Source organism: Electrona antarctica (genome assembly GCF_951216825.1).
Source record: "Electrona antarctica genome assembly, chromosome: 8".
Classification (NCBI taxonomy): Eukaryota; Metazoa; Chordata; class Actinopteri; order Myctophiformes; family Myctophidae; genus Electrona; species Electrona antarctica.
Genome location: NC_136789.1, coordinates 26,078,502 through 26,096,368, shown reverse-complemented (window position 1 = coordinate 26,096,368; position 17,867 = coordinate 26,078,502). Strand labels below are relative to the sequence as shown.

Below are 17,867 nucleotides of genomic sequence, written 5' to 3'. Positions count from 1 at the left end.
CGCGCCACCGAGTGGCGCGCTATGAGCTTGTAGGTCTGCTATTTTTGAAAAATCGTTAAAATGTGCCTCAAATCTTTCAGAAAATTGTCATGATTAAGAAAACTTATTTTTTTTAAATTTCGACGTCAGGCCTGAATGGGTTAAGTTGAGTATAGCCCTGCTTTACCACAATAATTATCTGGCTGTTTACTTTCACCACTCGTACTGTCGTACATGAACTTGTCTTGCGGTGAGAGTGATCATGTGTCTATGTTGCTTAATATAACTCAGTGGTTTTTAAAGCAGAATGCCGACCTGGCAGTAAAATGGGTTTAAGCTTCAGTTCAATTCTGGTCTCTCTTGATTCCTGAGGAAACAAAGATCTACTGCCTGAGGGCAGGTTGTTGTTTCAAACATTATGTACATACTGTACAGAATGTTCTTGAGGGAATGCATATGGTCAAAGATTTTAATGCAAGATCTGTTTTCCGACAAACATTTTAGACATTCTTTGTACATTCACAAATTTTACACAATATATTTTCTCATGATTTTAATTTTGATTTTAATTTTGACAAATATTAAATCTACTTATTTTATGCATAACAAAAACCTCTCACATAATGTCTTTCACAGAACAATGTATCTGGGATGGCAGCATTGCATTGTTCATTTAATGAAGTTAATTTAATCATTGTGTCTCCATAATATTATAGATGACCTCTGTTGGACGTTTCAGAAACCATATTCAGTGCACTGCACACTACCCAACTTAATGTGCCACACACACACACACACACACACACACACACACACACACACACACACACACACACACACACACACACACACACACACACACACACACACACACACACACACCTTACAGTACATACCAGCATCAAGGAGTGGCACCCTAGAACGATAGGATGGAATCTTATCTTGGATGGTATGGAATTTGCAGCGTTTCCACCTGTTATAAGACAGTCTTCAGAGTGTGGGTTGCAGGTGTGTGAGGAAGAGCACCTAATAGACAACACTGACACCACAGCCGTTCACAGGTGAGGGCTGCTCATGCTAAGAATAAGAATAATAAGAATATAATGCTTTTCTTTTTTTTTTTAACTTTGTTTTTATTTTAATTTTTCGGTGAACAGGTGGGTCATGTTGGGCATCACAGTACATTTTGTAATTGTTACAAGTCATTTGTTACATTTCTTATTATTAACTTTCATTGTGTTACGGGTCGTACAGTTCCAGGTGGGTAAGGGAACCCTCTTTGAGTAGTTTCAGTTCGTTTTAGTCCGTTCGTTCCCAGTTACAGGGTTCATGATAACTATACATCGGTATTCCATTCTTTTTGTTGATTAAATTAAATCAATGTACAAGATTATGAAAAACAATATATAATGCTTTTCTAAGTACCGAAAGACGCTTAACATGCAGGGAGGCATAAGAAAACTACATAGGAAAAAAGGCTTTACTGGGTGTGGGGGGGTGGGGGGGGGGGGGTGGTGGCTAAGACTAAGGAATAAAATCAATAAAACAGTGGAAAGATGAGAAGGGGGGTTGTGGATCTATACTTCTCAGTTACTTCTGTTTATTCAGAACCGTGTTATTGTATCTTATATTGAATGACCTGACGTTGTCTGTTCTTTGGTTCTTGAGTTTTTACTCTTGTATACCTGTCCTATTCTTCACCCTACTGTACTGCTGCCATATGCCACCTGAATTTCACTGTGGCTCAATAAGGGTTTATCTATCTCTAAATAACATGATAGCTGAAGCTGAATTCAAGCATTGATGGCAGAGCTGGTTTTACGAAACTGTGACACTATTGTGCACCCAAAGCACAGCGAGCACCCAAAGCACAGCGAGCACCCCACGCATTCAGATTCGGATTCAGATACCTTTATTTGCCATTGTGTACACACACACAGGAATTAGTTTTGACGTTGACATGTGTGCGTTCAATTCTTCTTTCCACAAAAACAACCAACAGACACAAGACAACACCGTGCAGGGAAAATAAATATGAAATATATTGCCGTGTAGACCAAATTAAACCAAACTAGACGTAGCATTTTGAACACTTGTGCACATGTGCTTATCTTGCTATCTCAGTTTGGCATTCTCATTGTCAAGACTTTCTCTGGGATTAGCAATACTTGTCATTCCTGTCGTTGTGCTGCAGAATGCTGCAGTACCAGTTCGCTTCTGGCTCATAAATAAGATGCGGGGTTAATGATGCATGATGATCTGTGTGTAATAACTCAGTAACACTTGACTGCCAAGTATGCAAGTCCTTTGTTTTCGCATTAATGCAGACACAGTTTCTTAAAATGATATTGATTAACATACTGTACAGTAGGACTATCAATTATACCCATGGTTCACTGTGTGTGTGTGTGTGTGTGTGTGTGTGTGTGTGTGTGTGTGTGTGTGTGTGTGTGTGTGTGTGTGTGTGTGTGTTCCCATTTTTGAGTTGATCTTTCGTTCTCTTCTTTCAGATTGACAAGTTGAGGAGAAAACCAATATTATTATGTCAAAAGGTATATTCAGTTTGAATACTATGCTGCAACAGTGTGTTATTTGTATTCTGATACTAAGACCTACTGGCAAGTTGTGTGTGTGTGTGTGTGTGTGTGTGTGTGTGTGTGTGTGTGTGTGTGTGTGTGTGTGTGTGTGTGTGTGTGTGTGTGTGTGTGTGTGTGTGTGTGTGTGTGTGTGTGTGTGTGTGTGTGTGTGTGTGGAGAGGGAAAGAATCGAGAGATACAGTGGTAAACACATCATACTATTAGTATTATTAGTTTAGTTGTTCATTAAGTGTGCTTTCTGCCTGTGTGTTCAGACGCTGACAAAGCCCAGGTGTTTCAGAGCACCAGGATACGCACTCATCTGAAGAGAGATGGCAGTTGGATCCATAGAGGCACGGCAGCAGTGCAGGAACAGGAGAAGACACAGTACAGTCCCCCACATTTATTGAGGAGATTGAGGTTTTCCTTAACACTAATGCATGAATAATGTATATTTGTACATATCTGTTGAAAGGATTTAGTTTTTGTATTTTCTTTTTAACTCAAGACCTTATTTACAGTGCGGTCCTTTGAGAGTACATGTCTGTGTTAACTTAAGAAATATGCTCTTCCTACTAACTACAGTAAAGAGTAATGAATCGCTCATCAAGGCAACCTAGAGCAGTGGTTCCCAAAGTGGGCTCCGGGGGGCCCCAGGGTTCTTTGAGGGAGTTCCAGGGGGGCCCCCAGGGGTCTGTTATGTCCAGGGATAATGGGAACCTGAGTTACGGGTGAAGGATGGAGAGACTCAGACAGTTTAGCAATGTTTTAGGAATACATGTTTATTATACAAACAGTGGATAATAGAGGAAGGGGAGAGGGGGGTACAGGGAGACGGGATAGACAAAATGGGACCCGCCAGTCAGAATGTCGTACTACATACACAGATGTACGACGTACTACATACACAGATGTACGTACTACATACACAGATGTACGTACTACATACACAGATGTACGTACTACATTCACAGATGTACGTAGTACTACATACACAGATGTACGACGTACTACACACACAGATGTACGTACTACATACACAGATGTACGTACTACATACACAGATGTACGTACTACATTCACAGATGTACGTAGTACTACATACACAGATGTACGTACTACATACACAGATGTACGTACTACATTCACAGATGTACGTACTACATACACAGATGTACGTACTACATACACAGATGTACGTACTACATACACAGATGTACGACGTACTACATACACAGATGTACGTACTACATACACAGATGTACGTACTACATTCACAGATGTACGTACTACATTCACATATGTACGTACTACATACACAGATGTACGACGTACTACATTCACAGATGTACGTACTACATACACAGATGTACGTACTACATACACAGATGTACGTACTACATTCACAGATGTACGTACTACATTCACATATGTACGTACTACATACACAGATGTACGACGTACTACATTCACAGATGTACGTACTACATACACAGATGTACGTACTACATACACAGATGTACGTACTACATACACAGATGTACGTACTACATTCACAGATGTACGTACTACATACACAGATGTACGTACTACATACACAGATGTACGTACTACATACACAGATGTACGTACTACATTCACAGATGTACGTACTACATTCACAGATGTACGTACTACATTCACAGATGTACGTACTACATACACAGATGTACGTACTACATTCACAGATGTACGTACTACATTCACAGATGTACGTACTACATACACAGATTCATAAGACTATTTGTCACGATACTCATACAGTATGTGTATGAGCAGTGAAATGTTGATGCAGTGGAGCCGACTCCACCAGACTGTGCAACTGTGCAAGTAAAGTCCAGCATATACAGTACAAAATATAATACACAGGTAATAAAAAGGTAAGAAAAGAAATAGAATACAGACTGACCGCTTAGTAAGGGATATATATTTTCCCTGGGACTGAGGATATACAGAATATACAGTTGGAATTGCAGCTTCCAACGCATTTATCAGCTTCAATTTGATGTTGTTCCTGTTCCAATATGTCTGCTCATTTCTTTATGTCATCACTTGTTTATCCTGTATCCTGCATGAGTTCTCTCTCGTGATTGGATTCAATTGGTATCCTGACCTGAACATTTATTTTGTGTTTGAGAGAGAGCTGGAGAGACCTGCTACTGAACAAACACTCCATAGCAATTATTACTATCAGAATATAACTTTATTTAACACTTATTCTAACAAAGGAATATCATAGTTGGAAATCTTGAGTTGTCTCTAGTCCTTTGGAGTTGAACAGGAAATTAACTTGACAGTAAACCATTGGCATCTTTGGGCTGAACTCCTGAAATAACTTAATGTAATTTAATCAAATAATCATGCAGTACATTCACTATGAATTTATCTCTTTTATAGAAATGCTGTGGAGGATCCTGTGGAGGATGCTGTGGAGACCAGACCGCCGATGGTTAGACAGAGTTCATATGTCCTCTCAACAGCCATGAAGTTTGGGTGAGTGCATGCCATGTTCATACTTCATAATATTCATCTTAAATGATAAAACGTAGAACGTGGTCTCTTACAAGAGCAAATTTACAAAATGTGTCTTAATTCAACTGTTAACCATAAAACAATCTGTTAAATATTTGTAGTCCATCTGTACTTATCCCATGGTTGTACAACAAAGGGGGTTGTGAAACATTCCCTTACCTGGAAAAAGTTAATATAAACAAGTAACTACAAATACATTGTCTAGAAAACCATGGTGAACATCTGGTGTTAAATGTATTGCCTTTCTATGTTGAATCACCATTGTACACTGTTAGTTCAGCTGTCAGAACTTGTCGTTTATTTTGGATATGGAAGTTGCTTATCAAGGTCTCTCACCCTTCAGATCAGTGTCCTCCCCACTGAGCCCAACAAAAGACAACTTCCCAGAATTGGTGACTAAAAGGTTTGCATTTCAGTGTTCTGATGCTGTGTAAATCGTCTGTGTGTTTGTAAACAATATTCTACTCTTGAGCATAATTGTTTTTCCATGATAGCCAGTATGATGCTTGTTCACAGTAGCCTACTGTACGTTTAGATTTCAGACCCAGTTTGGTAGACTATGAATGTTCAATGCTGAAATCCCTTTCGTATTGTGTTGTTTTCTGTTTTAGTGACTCAGAAAGTCAACCTAACAACGACGTTAGCCCTAAGACAGACGTCCAACCGACTGAAGCTATCGAGGATCCAACAGAAAGGTTAGTGTGTCTGACATATTATTGAGGCAACTGAACATGTACAGTACACTGCTGCTGTTTTCTTATGGCTCTTCATTTGAAAACTCTGTGCCTCATCTTTAAATCTTACTACGCCAACATTTTCACACAGCAGAAAGGCCAATTTGCACAGCTATTTTTTTGTGAAAACTGTTATATTGTCCTCCTGAAAGCATATTTGGGAATGAATAATCTTGTCTGTGTCTCAGCCCTGCAACACCCACAGACCATGTTGATGCACCAGTTGACCAATCAAACGCAGAACCCAGCGAGACAACTACTGAAGTCTCTGCAGATCTCCATGCCGATCCAGTTGAAGAATCATCAGCTAAAGCCGTAGCAGAGCTGAGTCAAGAAACAGAGCAGACTCAAGACAATTCCGAAATAGAGCTCACAGATGAACCAAAAGCAGAAAACCCTGCAGAAAACCCTGAACCTGAACCAGAGAAAGTGAAACCTGCTGCTGTCGATCCAGTTGAAGAAGCATCAGCTAAAGCCGTAGCAGAGCTGAGTGAAGAAACAGAGCTGAGTCAAGAAACAGATCAGACTCAAGACAATTCCGAAATCAGTGTAGAGCTCACAGATGAACCAAAAGCAGAGAACCCTGAACCTGAACCAGAGAAAGTGAAACCTGCTGCTGACCAAGAGCCAGCTAGCAAATCCAACCTGGAGGAGGTTGGAATGGAATCAACTCTCCTGCCAGCAGAGGAGCTTATTGAGGATAATGCAGTGGGGGCTGCCGAGGAACCTGTTACACAGCCTGCTGTAGAGCAGGCTGTTGAGAGCACCGTTGAAACCAATGCTGCACCAGGAGGAGCAGAACCTGTGGTCCAAGACCCAGCTGTTGTTGCAGAACCAGACGGCATTCCTTCTCCCAGTGAGCTTTCTGAAGAAACGGCTGCCACGTGTGTTGTTGAAGCTGTTGTTGAAGCTGAGCCAACTGCTCAATCAGACCCTGTCTCTGTCCCTGAGGGTGAGCCTGAAGCTGCCACTGTAGTTGCTCATGAAGTCCAGTGTGCGGATGTAGCTGTGGAGCAATGTTGTGAACCATTGCCCGCGGCTGCTATTGATCATACAGATTGTCCCAGTGGTGAGATTCCTGCTGAACCCGTAAGTGAGTCAGTCACTCAAGCTGCACAGAGTCAGTTGGAGGAAAGTACCCTTGAACTGGCTGATGCGCTGCAGGTGGCATCATCTGCTGTGGATGCTGGAGGTGAACATGTGGACCAAGCAGAAGATTCAAGCATAGTGGAGTTAACTCCAAATCAACAACCTGCTGACACCAACACAGAATTAATGTGAGTGTTATTCATAAAGACCATTGTTGTGTAGCCCATTGGTTCCCAACCTTTTTATACTTAAGTAACACAAAACATTTGGCTCTCCATGTAGCACCATAATAAATAGCATTTATATTTATGTATTTAGTTAAAAATACAGGAGTGTATACCTGCCCTTTTTCTTCCATTCCTAAGCCAATAATGCTGCTGCTCTGACAAAACTCAGTCTAATCACTAATCAGCACAACTGATGATATTTCTAATGCGATTAATCCGTTCTCAAATCTTCTATTAACGGCTAGGTGTGCTGTCATGCCCGTTTCAGCACGACTGGATATCCTATTTTAACCAATTGCTTGGTCAGAAGAACTACCTGTAGTAATATAAAAATTTCATTCCACTCCTCTGTGTACCACCAGAGGGGGGCTCAAGTACCACTAAGTACCAGTGGTTGGGAACCTCTGGTGTAGCCTACACGTCCTCTGCCATATGAATTTGTCTTCATTAAAACAAAATTATATTTTTCTTTTGCCAATTATTTCTTCAGCATTGAGACCTGTGAAAAGCCTCCGGTGGATGTGCTGAGTGTTCTGGCAGAACCTGAGATGAGGTGGGTTGAGAATAATATGTCTGTATTTTGTTTTGATTTAATTTATTTATAGATGGAAGTGTTATTAATTATTTAGATTTAGGACAGCAGAGAGAGACAAAAGCTATGGTATGAATGAGGGGGGGGGGGGGGGGTGTACGTATAGGGCTCACAATAGCTCGAAAGTCAGATTTCTTTTGTCTTCTACTTCTGCATATTCTGTTACGCATCATAACACTTTTTTTTTTTTTTAAAGGGACGGTGTGCCCATTTGTACATACTGTAAAAAGGCAGTGGATGGAAATATCAAGATCACAATTAATTACCCTCCGACATACAGCCACCCCGAATGCTTGAAGGTTTGTTCTGTTAATTCTATTCTAATTCTGTTCTATTAATTACCCTCCGACATACAGCCACCCCGAATGCATGAAGGTTTGTTCTGTTGTTGTCTGTACCCAGTGGCGTGCACAGACATTTAGAGGGGCAGATGCTCAAGTGGAAAAAAAGGGCACTTTGTGCAGCGCGTGGAACCGGCCGGTTGCCTTAATAGTGTGAGATTTATAGATTGTGGGGCCTAAATAATATATTAGAAGCTTTTGATCAAGAATTAATCAATGTTACCATGGTCCACATACTGTACAGTGTAACTGTACAAAATAAGAAAAAAAAGTAAAAAAAGGGCAGGGGGTGCTCTAGCACCCCCTAGTGTCTATCTGTGCACGCCACTGTCTGTACCTGGAAAGATAACAGTATGTGTCGGTGGTTGTGTGCCATTCATTTTGGTTGATGTTATCTTTCCGGTGCAGCAGCAATGAGTTCTCATCGGGCCCGAAATTTGAAGCCCGGCACGGCCCGGCCCTAACTGGTTCAGCCCGAAGCTCGGCCCGACCCTAAAGATTTCCATAATGTTAGGCCCGAAGCCCGATGAAGCCCGAAAAAAAAGGGGAAAAAAGAACGCCACTTTAATGCATGGCCAGCGCAGCGGCGTGCGCCGTCAGTGGTTCAGTGTGTGTCTGTGTGAGAGTGAGAAAGGAGTTCAATGGACTTATCGCCGAAATAAAGGATTTATGTAGCTCACGTTAGACTGTTAATGTACCATTTCCATATCATTCTAATGGATTCCATTTCCAGTGGTGGTGAGTAGCTCCCCTTAGTTTCCTCTGAAGTGAAGCAGCTATGTCCAAGACCCCAAGTATCGTCCCCGTTGCGTTCGGTGTCCAAAAGAACAAACATAGCCTACAAAGTTTACAAACCATCCACGCACCCGCTCATGGCGTGTCTCGACAGCTTAGAGATCTGTTATTTTAAATCGGGCACATATAACGAGGAGCGCCGCCGCACTGAGGGACGGCGGTTATAATACTAATCATTTTGTAAATCAAATAGCCTGTAGCCTGCAGTGGACTGTAACATTGCGTGGTCATCATACACTACAGAATTATATGGAACGGTTGGTGACTATATGACGTTGATTAGCTGGCCTAATGATTAGGTTATTCATTTCATCGCAGCCAGCTGGGTTTAACGAGATGGCTCAGTGCAACTGTGCAACTGTTCGTCATGTTGCAGTCACACGATAGCTGAATCAGATATCGTGTGATAATCCGATTGATTTATAAAACATTTAGCATATGAACTGAAGCTCATTTGGTGCGCCGCAAACCAGAGGCCAGCCAGCGGTATAAACAACCACCCCACCGTTCACTTCTCTCTGCTCATGCCTGCGCACTGTGCGCAGTCAGTAATCCAAGCCCCCTGCCTCCACTCCTCCGTCTTCCTCCTGTCACAATTAAGTGAAGCCCTCTTTATAATAAATACATACTTGTAGGCAGTATAGCCTACACATTACACAAATAACAGAATTGCTATTTTTATTATAATAACATTCTTGAAAAAAGGAGAAAGAGAAAGAAAAAAGAAAAAATCACGGAAAATCACAGAGCCCGAGGCTCGGCCCAGCCCGACTAATTAGCATAATGTTTTGGGCCCGGCCCGGCCCGAAAATGTCGGGCCGGGTCGGGCCGGGCCGGGTTCGGGCAGAAAATGAGAACTCTACTGCAGCATGGAATCTAATATTGACTGTAATCATTACTGTTGCAGTGTGGTGTGTGTAGTATGGCCCTGGGAGACATGATGACACCGATGTTCCTGCACGCGCAAGTCGTCCACTGTGGAAGCTGCTTCGCCAAAACCATCTAGGCCTTAATTAACACCCAAGAGAAGGACCATCATGAATACTCTTTTTTTTTTATATACACAGACCCTTTGTTTTCTTTTTTTAACCCATTCAGGCCTGACGTCAAATTAAAAAAAAAAAATCGGAAAGATTTGAGGCACATTTTAACGATTTTTCAAAAATAGCAGATCTACAAGTTCATAGCGATGAGCTTGTAGATCTGCTATTTTTCAATAGCCAAATTATAACAATGTTTAAAACACCAAAAGGGGTTCCCGCCAAAAGAATCGTTAAATAAGTATCTGTAACAAATAGTATGTCATGAAATAATGTTCCATATTTTCATGTAATATTTCTGCTTTAGGCCTACTGTAATTCCCAGTTGCATCTTTGTATGACTGCAAAGACTTACCGGTATGTTATGATATCTTTAAGTCTATACTGTATTGCCAAATCCTTCAAAAACATATTCTAATTTGAAATGTTGAATGGAAATACTCTACTATTACTATATGTATTTTCCATTACAGGATTTTGCATGAGAATGAAATAAACTTACAATGTAGATTCAAAAGCTTTAATCAAAGTCATCATTTCAAGAGCATACACACACAGCCCAGCTCAGTCAATGGTTGGACTTCACATGAAAAAGAAGGCACTTGCGAATAAATAAAAAAACAAATGGTTAAGAGCACCACGAAGCCAATGGACAAGATATGGCTTCCTTTATGCAACAACAGGTAAAGCATACCAACAACAGGTAAAGCATACCCCACAAAATGGACACACGATCTCTCTCCTCCCACACAGTGGTATTAAATAAAAATTAAATAAATGTTATTATGCGTGAATGCCAAACAAAACGAAAAGGTCTCAATTGAGATGGAAATAATTACAAGATAGGCTATAGCCTAAACATCATTCTGAGCACAGAACTTTGACGCATTGATCTTTATTTGTATTAGTGAAAATGAAATGTGAATACATAATTATATTATGTATCATATGATGATCATAGGAAACACAATGGGAGCAAATTACAGTATATTCAAAATAGATACAGACCAGATACATCAGTAATCACTGAAGGGATTCTATAGGCAGCGAGGATGATTAGCTCAGGGAGCCACTTATCCTGCTCTCTTGGCAGATACATCAGCACCAACAAAGCACCATAAAATGAGACATTTGCTGCCCCAAAGGGGAAATTAATTGTATTTTTTTTTTTTTTTTTGGATCATCTTCACAGTAACAAAACAGGTTACATAACCAAAAGGAACTGGAGGTGATCAAAAGGAATAGGCTGAAGCTGAAAGCTTATAAATGCCTATCCTACGAACATCAAAATAAAAAATCCTCACATGGTTACAGCAATTGAAGGAATTACAATAAACAGTCCAAACAATTTAACACCACCGTCAATCACCACAAGGGAATCAACCCCTTGTAATGAAAGTAGGAGAGTAGAATGTTGTGAGCAGAGCATGTTATCCACGGTGGTTGCTATGAGTTATCTTATGTACATTCCTCTACCTTAAAGGGAGGGATAGGTCTTTTTTGTTCTTTCTTCTTTTTTATTAGTGCACCTCCCAAGGTCTTGTTTAATAGCTTAAAAAATACATTCAATCTGCACTATGGTTACCGAGAAATGCCCACCGAAAGCTTGTTAGAATGTTGCTGCCAGGATGCTGATCCATTCGTTTCCATTAACGGGATGGGATGGACATTTCAGAAACCCAGTAGGCCTAGTGCCAATTGAAAAGGAGGTTTCAATTATTTGACTATATTATTGTGAAACTAAAATATCAGAAATCTAACTACCCCTTAAGCCATAAATGTATACTTTGTCGAACAGTGTTGTCAAAAAAATACGTTTGGTGTTCGACACTGTTGTTCGAGTCGACAAAAGTAAAAAATATTATTCTTACCAATCATGACATGACGTCACATCACAGAGTTATTGGACAAATCATAAACAGTAAGCAGATGATGCAGCGTTTGTTGGTGTACAGAGGATGTGGTATATATATGCACGTTGTCCACTGTCCATTCCATGTCAAATGGGACTGATTTGAACAGGGCAGTAGGCCTACATTCACCAGCGTAGCCCTTTCCTGCCCAGGAACCGCAAGACCGCATAGTTATAGGTGGCTGCCACCACGTACAGAACCTATAGAGGAGATGGGAACGGATGGAAGGAGATTGTAGAGGAGACAGAAGAGCAGGAAACATGCAGGGTCAGCACTAATGATGCAAGCGAGTCCTCAACGAGGGGACATCAGCGATGTGGAAGAAGGTAACCAGGTACTGAGGTAATTACTTCACATTAATTTCAACATTACAACGACTATATGCTAAAAAAAAACACACTGCACCACTTTAGTGGCATTTACTTGAGAGGAAATATTCTGTTTACTCTGTACTCTGTTTTACTCACCAAAGCTAAGAGAGCAACCCCAGCACCAGCAAATGCAGCAATGTACAAGTCATATGTGAGATGGAACTGTGAAGACATCAAACACAACAGTCACTACTCACTAGAGACTCATCAATCCTTTCTTTTTGCTTTTGGGGTGACCAATTATGAAGAATGACATTTTGATTTACAGTATGCCATCCAGACTACATTAAAGATGCTCCACATTAAGCGAGTGTTTATTTTTTACTTCATAATACTGTGTAAGGACAATATGAAGGATAAGTGATCATTGAATATTGGCACATCTACTTACTTCACTGCTTCTACAAATGGATGCCAATGTCAATCCACATGCCTTTCCTGGCATTGCATTCCAAGGCAGCAGACCTTAAAGATATAATGACATTATTTTTAACAACATTTTAACAACATTTAACGACTTTGTCATGGTCCTTCAAAAGTGTATTAAAAGGTTTTAACAGCAATATCTACTCCAGTATGCCATGCCAGGTGTTTTTCTCTCTGGTTCTAACCGTTCTTCAGATGCAATGGAAAAACGCCTTATTTTAGCCAGCAGATGGCACTTTGCCTGTCAATCATCGCCCCTGCTCCAGACGATGATTGTAATTATATGCAACTATAGAATTACTGCAGTTATTCTTTAGTATAGATCCTTCAAATTAAAGTCATGGGTTTGCAGCAAAAGCAACATACCATACTGCCTGGTCTCCATAAAGCAACATACCATACTGCCTGGCGTCCATAAAGCAACATACCATACTGCCTGGCGTCCATAAAGCAACATACCATACTGCCTGGCGTCCATAAAGCAACATACCATACTGCCTGGCGTCCATAAAGCAACCTACCATACTGCCTGGCGTCCATAAAGCAACATACCATACTGCCTGGTGTCCATAAAGCAACATACCATACTGCCTGGCGTCCATAAAGCAACCTACCATACTGCCTGGCGTCCATAAAGCAACATACCATACTGCCTGGCGTCCATAAAGCAACATACCATACTGCCTGGCGTCCATAAAGCAACATACCATACTGCCTGGTGTCCATAAAGCAACATACCATACTGCCTGGTGTCCATAAAGCAACATACCATACTGCCTGGCGTCCATAAAGCAACATACCATACTGCCTGGTGTCCATAAAGCAACATACCATACTGCCTGGCGTCCATAAAGCAACACCATACTGCCTGGCGTCTATAAAGCAACATACCATACTGCCTGGCGTCCATGCAGATCCAACCATGCTGACCCAGAGGGGAGCCCTCAGCCAGGATGTTGATGTTATGGCAGGTCTGAGCCATGTTGAAGAAGAAGTACACGGGGATGGCTGTGAAGGCGAACACGGCCAGCCAGATGACAGCTAAGATGTACGTCACTACGATGAACTGTGGAAGGAAGCAACACCGAAGGTTAACGGAGACAAATGTTACAGCAGAAGAGCGTTGCAATAAATGCTGTGAGCCAGGTTGTCTTTTTATATATATATATATATATATATATATATATATATATATATATGAAAGCAATTGTGTGTTTGAGCTAAAACAGATGCCCATTCAGCATCTCAACAATGACATGACCTGATGACCATGACCTCATGTCCCCCTCCCTCATTCCCCCTCCTCCGCCCCTCCATTTTCTCACAGTCAGACTGCAGCAGCGTCCACAACTGGTGCTCCTGAATTCACCAAAGGTCTGCTTGACAGCGCTGGTTGCGTAGAAGCCCTCGGCTAGCAGCAGGATGCCATAGAGAAAGAAGAACGAGGCCAGGCCATAGATCACGTACTGGAAGTATTGGATACTGGAAGTCATAAAGGAAAAGTTAGATATGCTACTGTATGGTGCGAGACAATGCTGAGAGATATTTTGCTATAGCAACAAAATAAAATAAAAGGGTTTATTTATGTGCCACTCACAATGATGACAGGACCACGTAGTCCTGGGCGTTGCGAGCGAAGTACGTCTCGACGAGGAATTCGGTCTGAGTGAGCGCTTCGTGCCCGCAGCCACAAAATAATGCCATGCCCGCAAAGCACAGCAATGTGGCCACCAAGGATGGGTAGGGCACTGCCCCGAAGCACCGGATACAGCAATCATAACAACCTGAGGGGGCATAATATATCAGCACACCAGCGGCACACACCGCACATATAATCACACAGCACATCTAAACCACTGCGGTGGCCCTTTCACCCTTCTGCAAATGGCCTCACTCTGTCTGCCAAATCCATCAGCATAGTACACCCAACTCCATCAACAGACATGAAAGCAACATAAACGTTAACGACAGCAGTGAAAGTGTTCAAGCAGTGAGTGAGTCCCATCAAAGCGTCCACACAAAACCAGTCACCAGCCTCACACCACTCTTCCAGAGTAAGCAGAGCTGTTCAAGCAGGTATACTGTAGCAAATATCCAGGTTGTTAATAATTGCATTGGTAGAAATGGGAGAGAGGAAAAGCACCTAAGGCTTTGCAAAGCCAAGGCTGCCTGACCGGAAACATTTGCTGCTTTTGATCTCGTACTCCCACAAAACGAGCAAGATTCCAACGTCAACCGGTGGATTTACTGCGAGGTATTGCGACAGAAAGACAACACTCCCTGCTGTGGTTTCATCCGCATGTGAAAAGCTGTTCTGCTCGTGCCAATGCCACACAGCTCAGCCCTTACTGTCTCTCGTCCAGCCCTCCTTCACCACTGGTCACAGGCGTCACCAAGCAAGTGAGGGATGGTGGTGGAACTTGGTGCTTCAGGGGCCTGACGAAACAACTTCTCTTTGTGGCAGGGGACACAATATCCTTTGTCTTTGCAACGATCAGAGAGGAACAAAGGGCATCGAGGTCAAACAAACAAACAAAGACCACAGTGCCACGGCGCGCACACACACACCACACACACACACACACACACACACACACACACACACACACACACACACACACTCACACACGCACGTAATCAACTCTTTGGTCGCTGCGGGGTTGCCAGCATTCTGAGGCCAACGTCACTCAGGCTGGCATACACCCACAGCTGGCTGAGCCTGGTACTGGTACCTCTGCAGAGGGTCAATGCCTGCATGCAGGGGCTAAGGTCAAGTGGTCAACAGAGGGTGGAGGCAGCTAGGGTGAACGAGAGGGTTCATTTAAATATCTTCACAACAACAGCCTTGCTTCTCAACACTATGGCTGAGAGATATTTATGAATGTCTGAGCCAACGTAATTTCCGGATGCTGAGAAAGTGTCCTTTTTAGTGTGAGGGCACAGAGGTGTATTAAAACAGTTGTCAAACAGTAAAAGCTGCAACAGCATTGGTGTCCCCAATAAATGTAATCTATAACACATGCCAAATAAGTACTTTTCTACCACTACTGTATTGTTTAACTACTATGGGGTCAGAGTGATATGTTTATATGGGATATGGTCTGTACAGTGTATATTATGATTTTCTGTGGTTTATTTGTAATATACTCTTTGGTCCTCTTGATATGTAATGTCATGCCATGGTTATGACCAGCTTGTTTCCCTTGTGACCCTACATGATCCTCACCTGTGTTGACCTATAGATCCCTATACTACGATTCATTCATATGGAGCTGACGACAGTCTATAGTGACCGAAACTTTTGTCCTCTATCTTTTTCTAGTCTCTGTTGACTCATCCTTAAAATGTGGCGTGCAAGACTCTTTCACCTTTCCAATTCGCTCCAGAAACCCACACTCAAACGTTCTCAGCAACAGTGGTAAGCTGCAGCATGACAAGTAAGTTGTGTTAACTTCTGTGCATTCGATGAAAAAAGCAAAGACAGCAGAAAGCATCATGACGACAACATGTTTCAAACTTTCAATGTAAAATCATAGATTCAAAAGTAAAATCAGAACAGATTCGTCTCAACTAAAGAAAAAGGCTGCAGTTTGGGACAGACGTTTTCTCATTTTCTTGAGTCAATGAGTTTCTTTCCTCATTGACATGAGTGACCTTGTATGGCCTTGGCCTTGCAGGAGGTCACGAACACTGTGAGATGCTCTGGTTCTACTGATTTTCATCTACCACTTCTCTGGTTCCAGTAAATATATATATTTTGATTGATTGAATACTTTATTAAATGCCAATCCCATTGATATTTAACTCTGTCTTCTACCCTGTAACCATCCCAATTTAGCAAAGTGTTGGAATTCGGTGCGTCATATCCCAAATTATTATTTTTATTTGTATTATTTACTAGATCAGTGCTTCTCAAAGTGGGGTCCGGATTCCCCCGGGGGGGTCCTTGAAGGGGTTCCATGCCCGGCTATAAATTAGGAACCAAATAGACCCTTACAGGTTTATAACTCTGACAAAATGGAGCCAAATGGACCCGGGTTCAGAGTTATGGGGGTCCTTGACCCAATGCATTACCAAACTGTGGGTCCTTGAAATTAAAAGGTGTGAGAACAACAGCGTTAGAGGATGGGTTATGTTATGTCTTCACTGAAAAATATCCCTTCTCTGTGTCTATTTAATTTGCATTACTCAAACCCCAAATGATTACTGGGTGATTCAAAATTATTACTTTATTTCTATACAAAAAGTTGACATAACTTCCCAAAAACCGATGGAAGGCACATATAATCTATGATAAACCAATAATGCGAAGGTGCATAAAATATATGTTTATGACAAATAAAGCCATAGGATACATCTGCAACAACCCGTAAGTTCCTTACCACTGTAGGTGTAGAATTAGGGTTATATTGAAGGAAATATATTGCAAATCTATGCTAATACCACATTAATAATAAACAACACAAAAACATATCAAAAACTCATAGCACTCACCCATGTCCAGACAGAAGTATGGGGTTAGGGAAGTTTTGCTTGACTTGACCGTGTTATGAGCTATGAGCACTTATTCCCCACTCACTCCTATATGAATCTGACTCGCGCTTTTGTCTCATCAACAATAGATAGACCCCATGCCCTCTAGAGTCACATCTTAAAGTCACAAAGTCCCATTTCAGCTGCCAGGGATTATTGATGGAGCCGTCAGTCCAGGGCTGAGGACACGGCACGGGTCACAGACTCCAATAAGAGTCTTGTTCTTGGTGTCTGGTGGTGGTATCCTGTGGAATGTCCTACAATTTACAATTTACAATTTAGGCATTTAGCAGACGCTCTTAATCCAGAGCGACTTACATTAGGCAAGAACAAAAGTATGGGAATACATCACATATATAAAATGCATTTATCAAGAAACATGCGTAAGCTAAGAACGTAACTAGAACATATCTATATAATGACACTATACATATTAACTATACATATATACTATACTATGCTATACATATGTACTATGATGTGCTATGACTACATACAATGCAATTATTGTGCTGTCTACATGACATGCTATAAGTCTGTTTCAAATGCTATCTAAGTCTAAAAAGTGCTATCTAAGGGGGTAGGATAAGTGCTATCCTGTTGCTCTATTCTAGAAATTGTGACTAAAATTAACACTTATCAGTTATCACTGCTTCTAATGTGAAGTAAGGTGTAGTGAG

General features: G+C 41.5%; 2 protein-coding genes across 2 annotated transcripts; one reads left to right on the top strand and one right to left on the bottom strand.

Moving 5' to 3' along the window:
- Positions 1–213: 213 nt before the first annotated feature.
- Positions 214–10,250, top strand: LOC306928681 (uncharacterized protein; the record flags this gene model as incomplete). The annotated part of the gene is made up of 9 exons (XM_079508951.1): positions 214–229; positions 2,831–2,942; positions 4,992–5,087; positions 5,738–5,821; positions 6,049–7,137; positions 7,667–7,729; positions 7,965–8,067; positions 9,812–9,993; positions 10,182–10,250. The coding sequence occupies 8 exons, from the start codon at positions 214–216 to the stop codon at positions 9,908–9,910; spliced, it is 1,662 nt and encodes a 553-aa protein (XP_079365077.1). The 3' UTR covers positions 9,911–9,993; positions 10,182–10,250.
- A 1,073-nt stretch (positions 10,251–11,323) lies between these two features.
- plp1b (proteolipid protein 1b) lies at positions 11,324–17,225 on the bottom strand. Its single transcript, XM_079508788.1, has 7 exons — positions 17,149–17,225; positions 14,252–14,438; positions 13,980–14,136; positions 13,546–13,720; positions 12,620–12,693; positions 12,325–12,390; positions 11,324–12,057 (listed from the first exon to the last, which is right to left on the bottom strand). The coding sequence occupies exons 1-7, from the start codon at positions 17,150–17,152 to the stop codon at positions 11,983–11,985; spliced, it is 738 nt and encodes a 245-aa protein (XP_079364914.1). The 5' UTR covers positions 17,153–17,225; the 3' UTR covers positions 11,324–11,982.
- Positions 17,226–17,867: the final 642 nt, after the last annotated feature.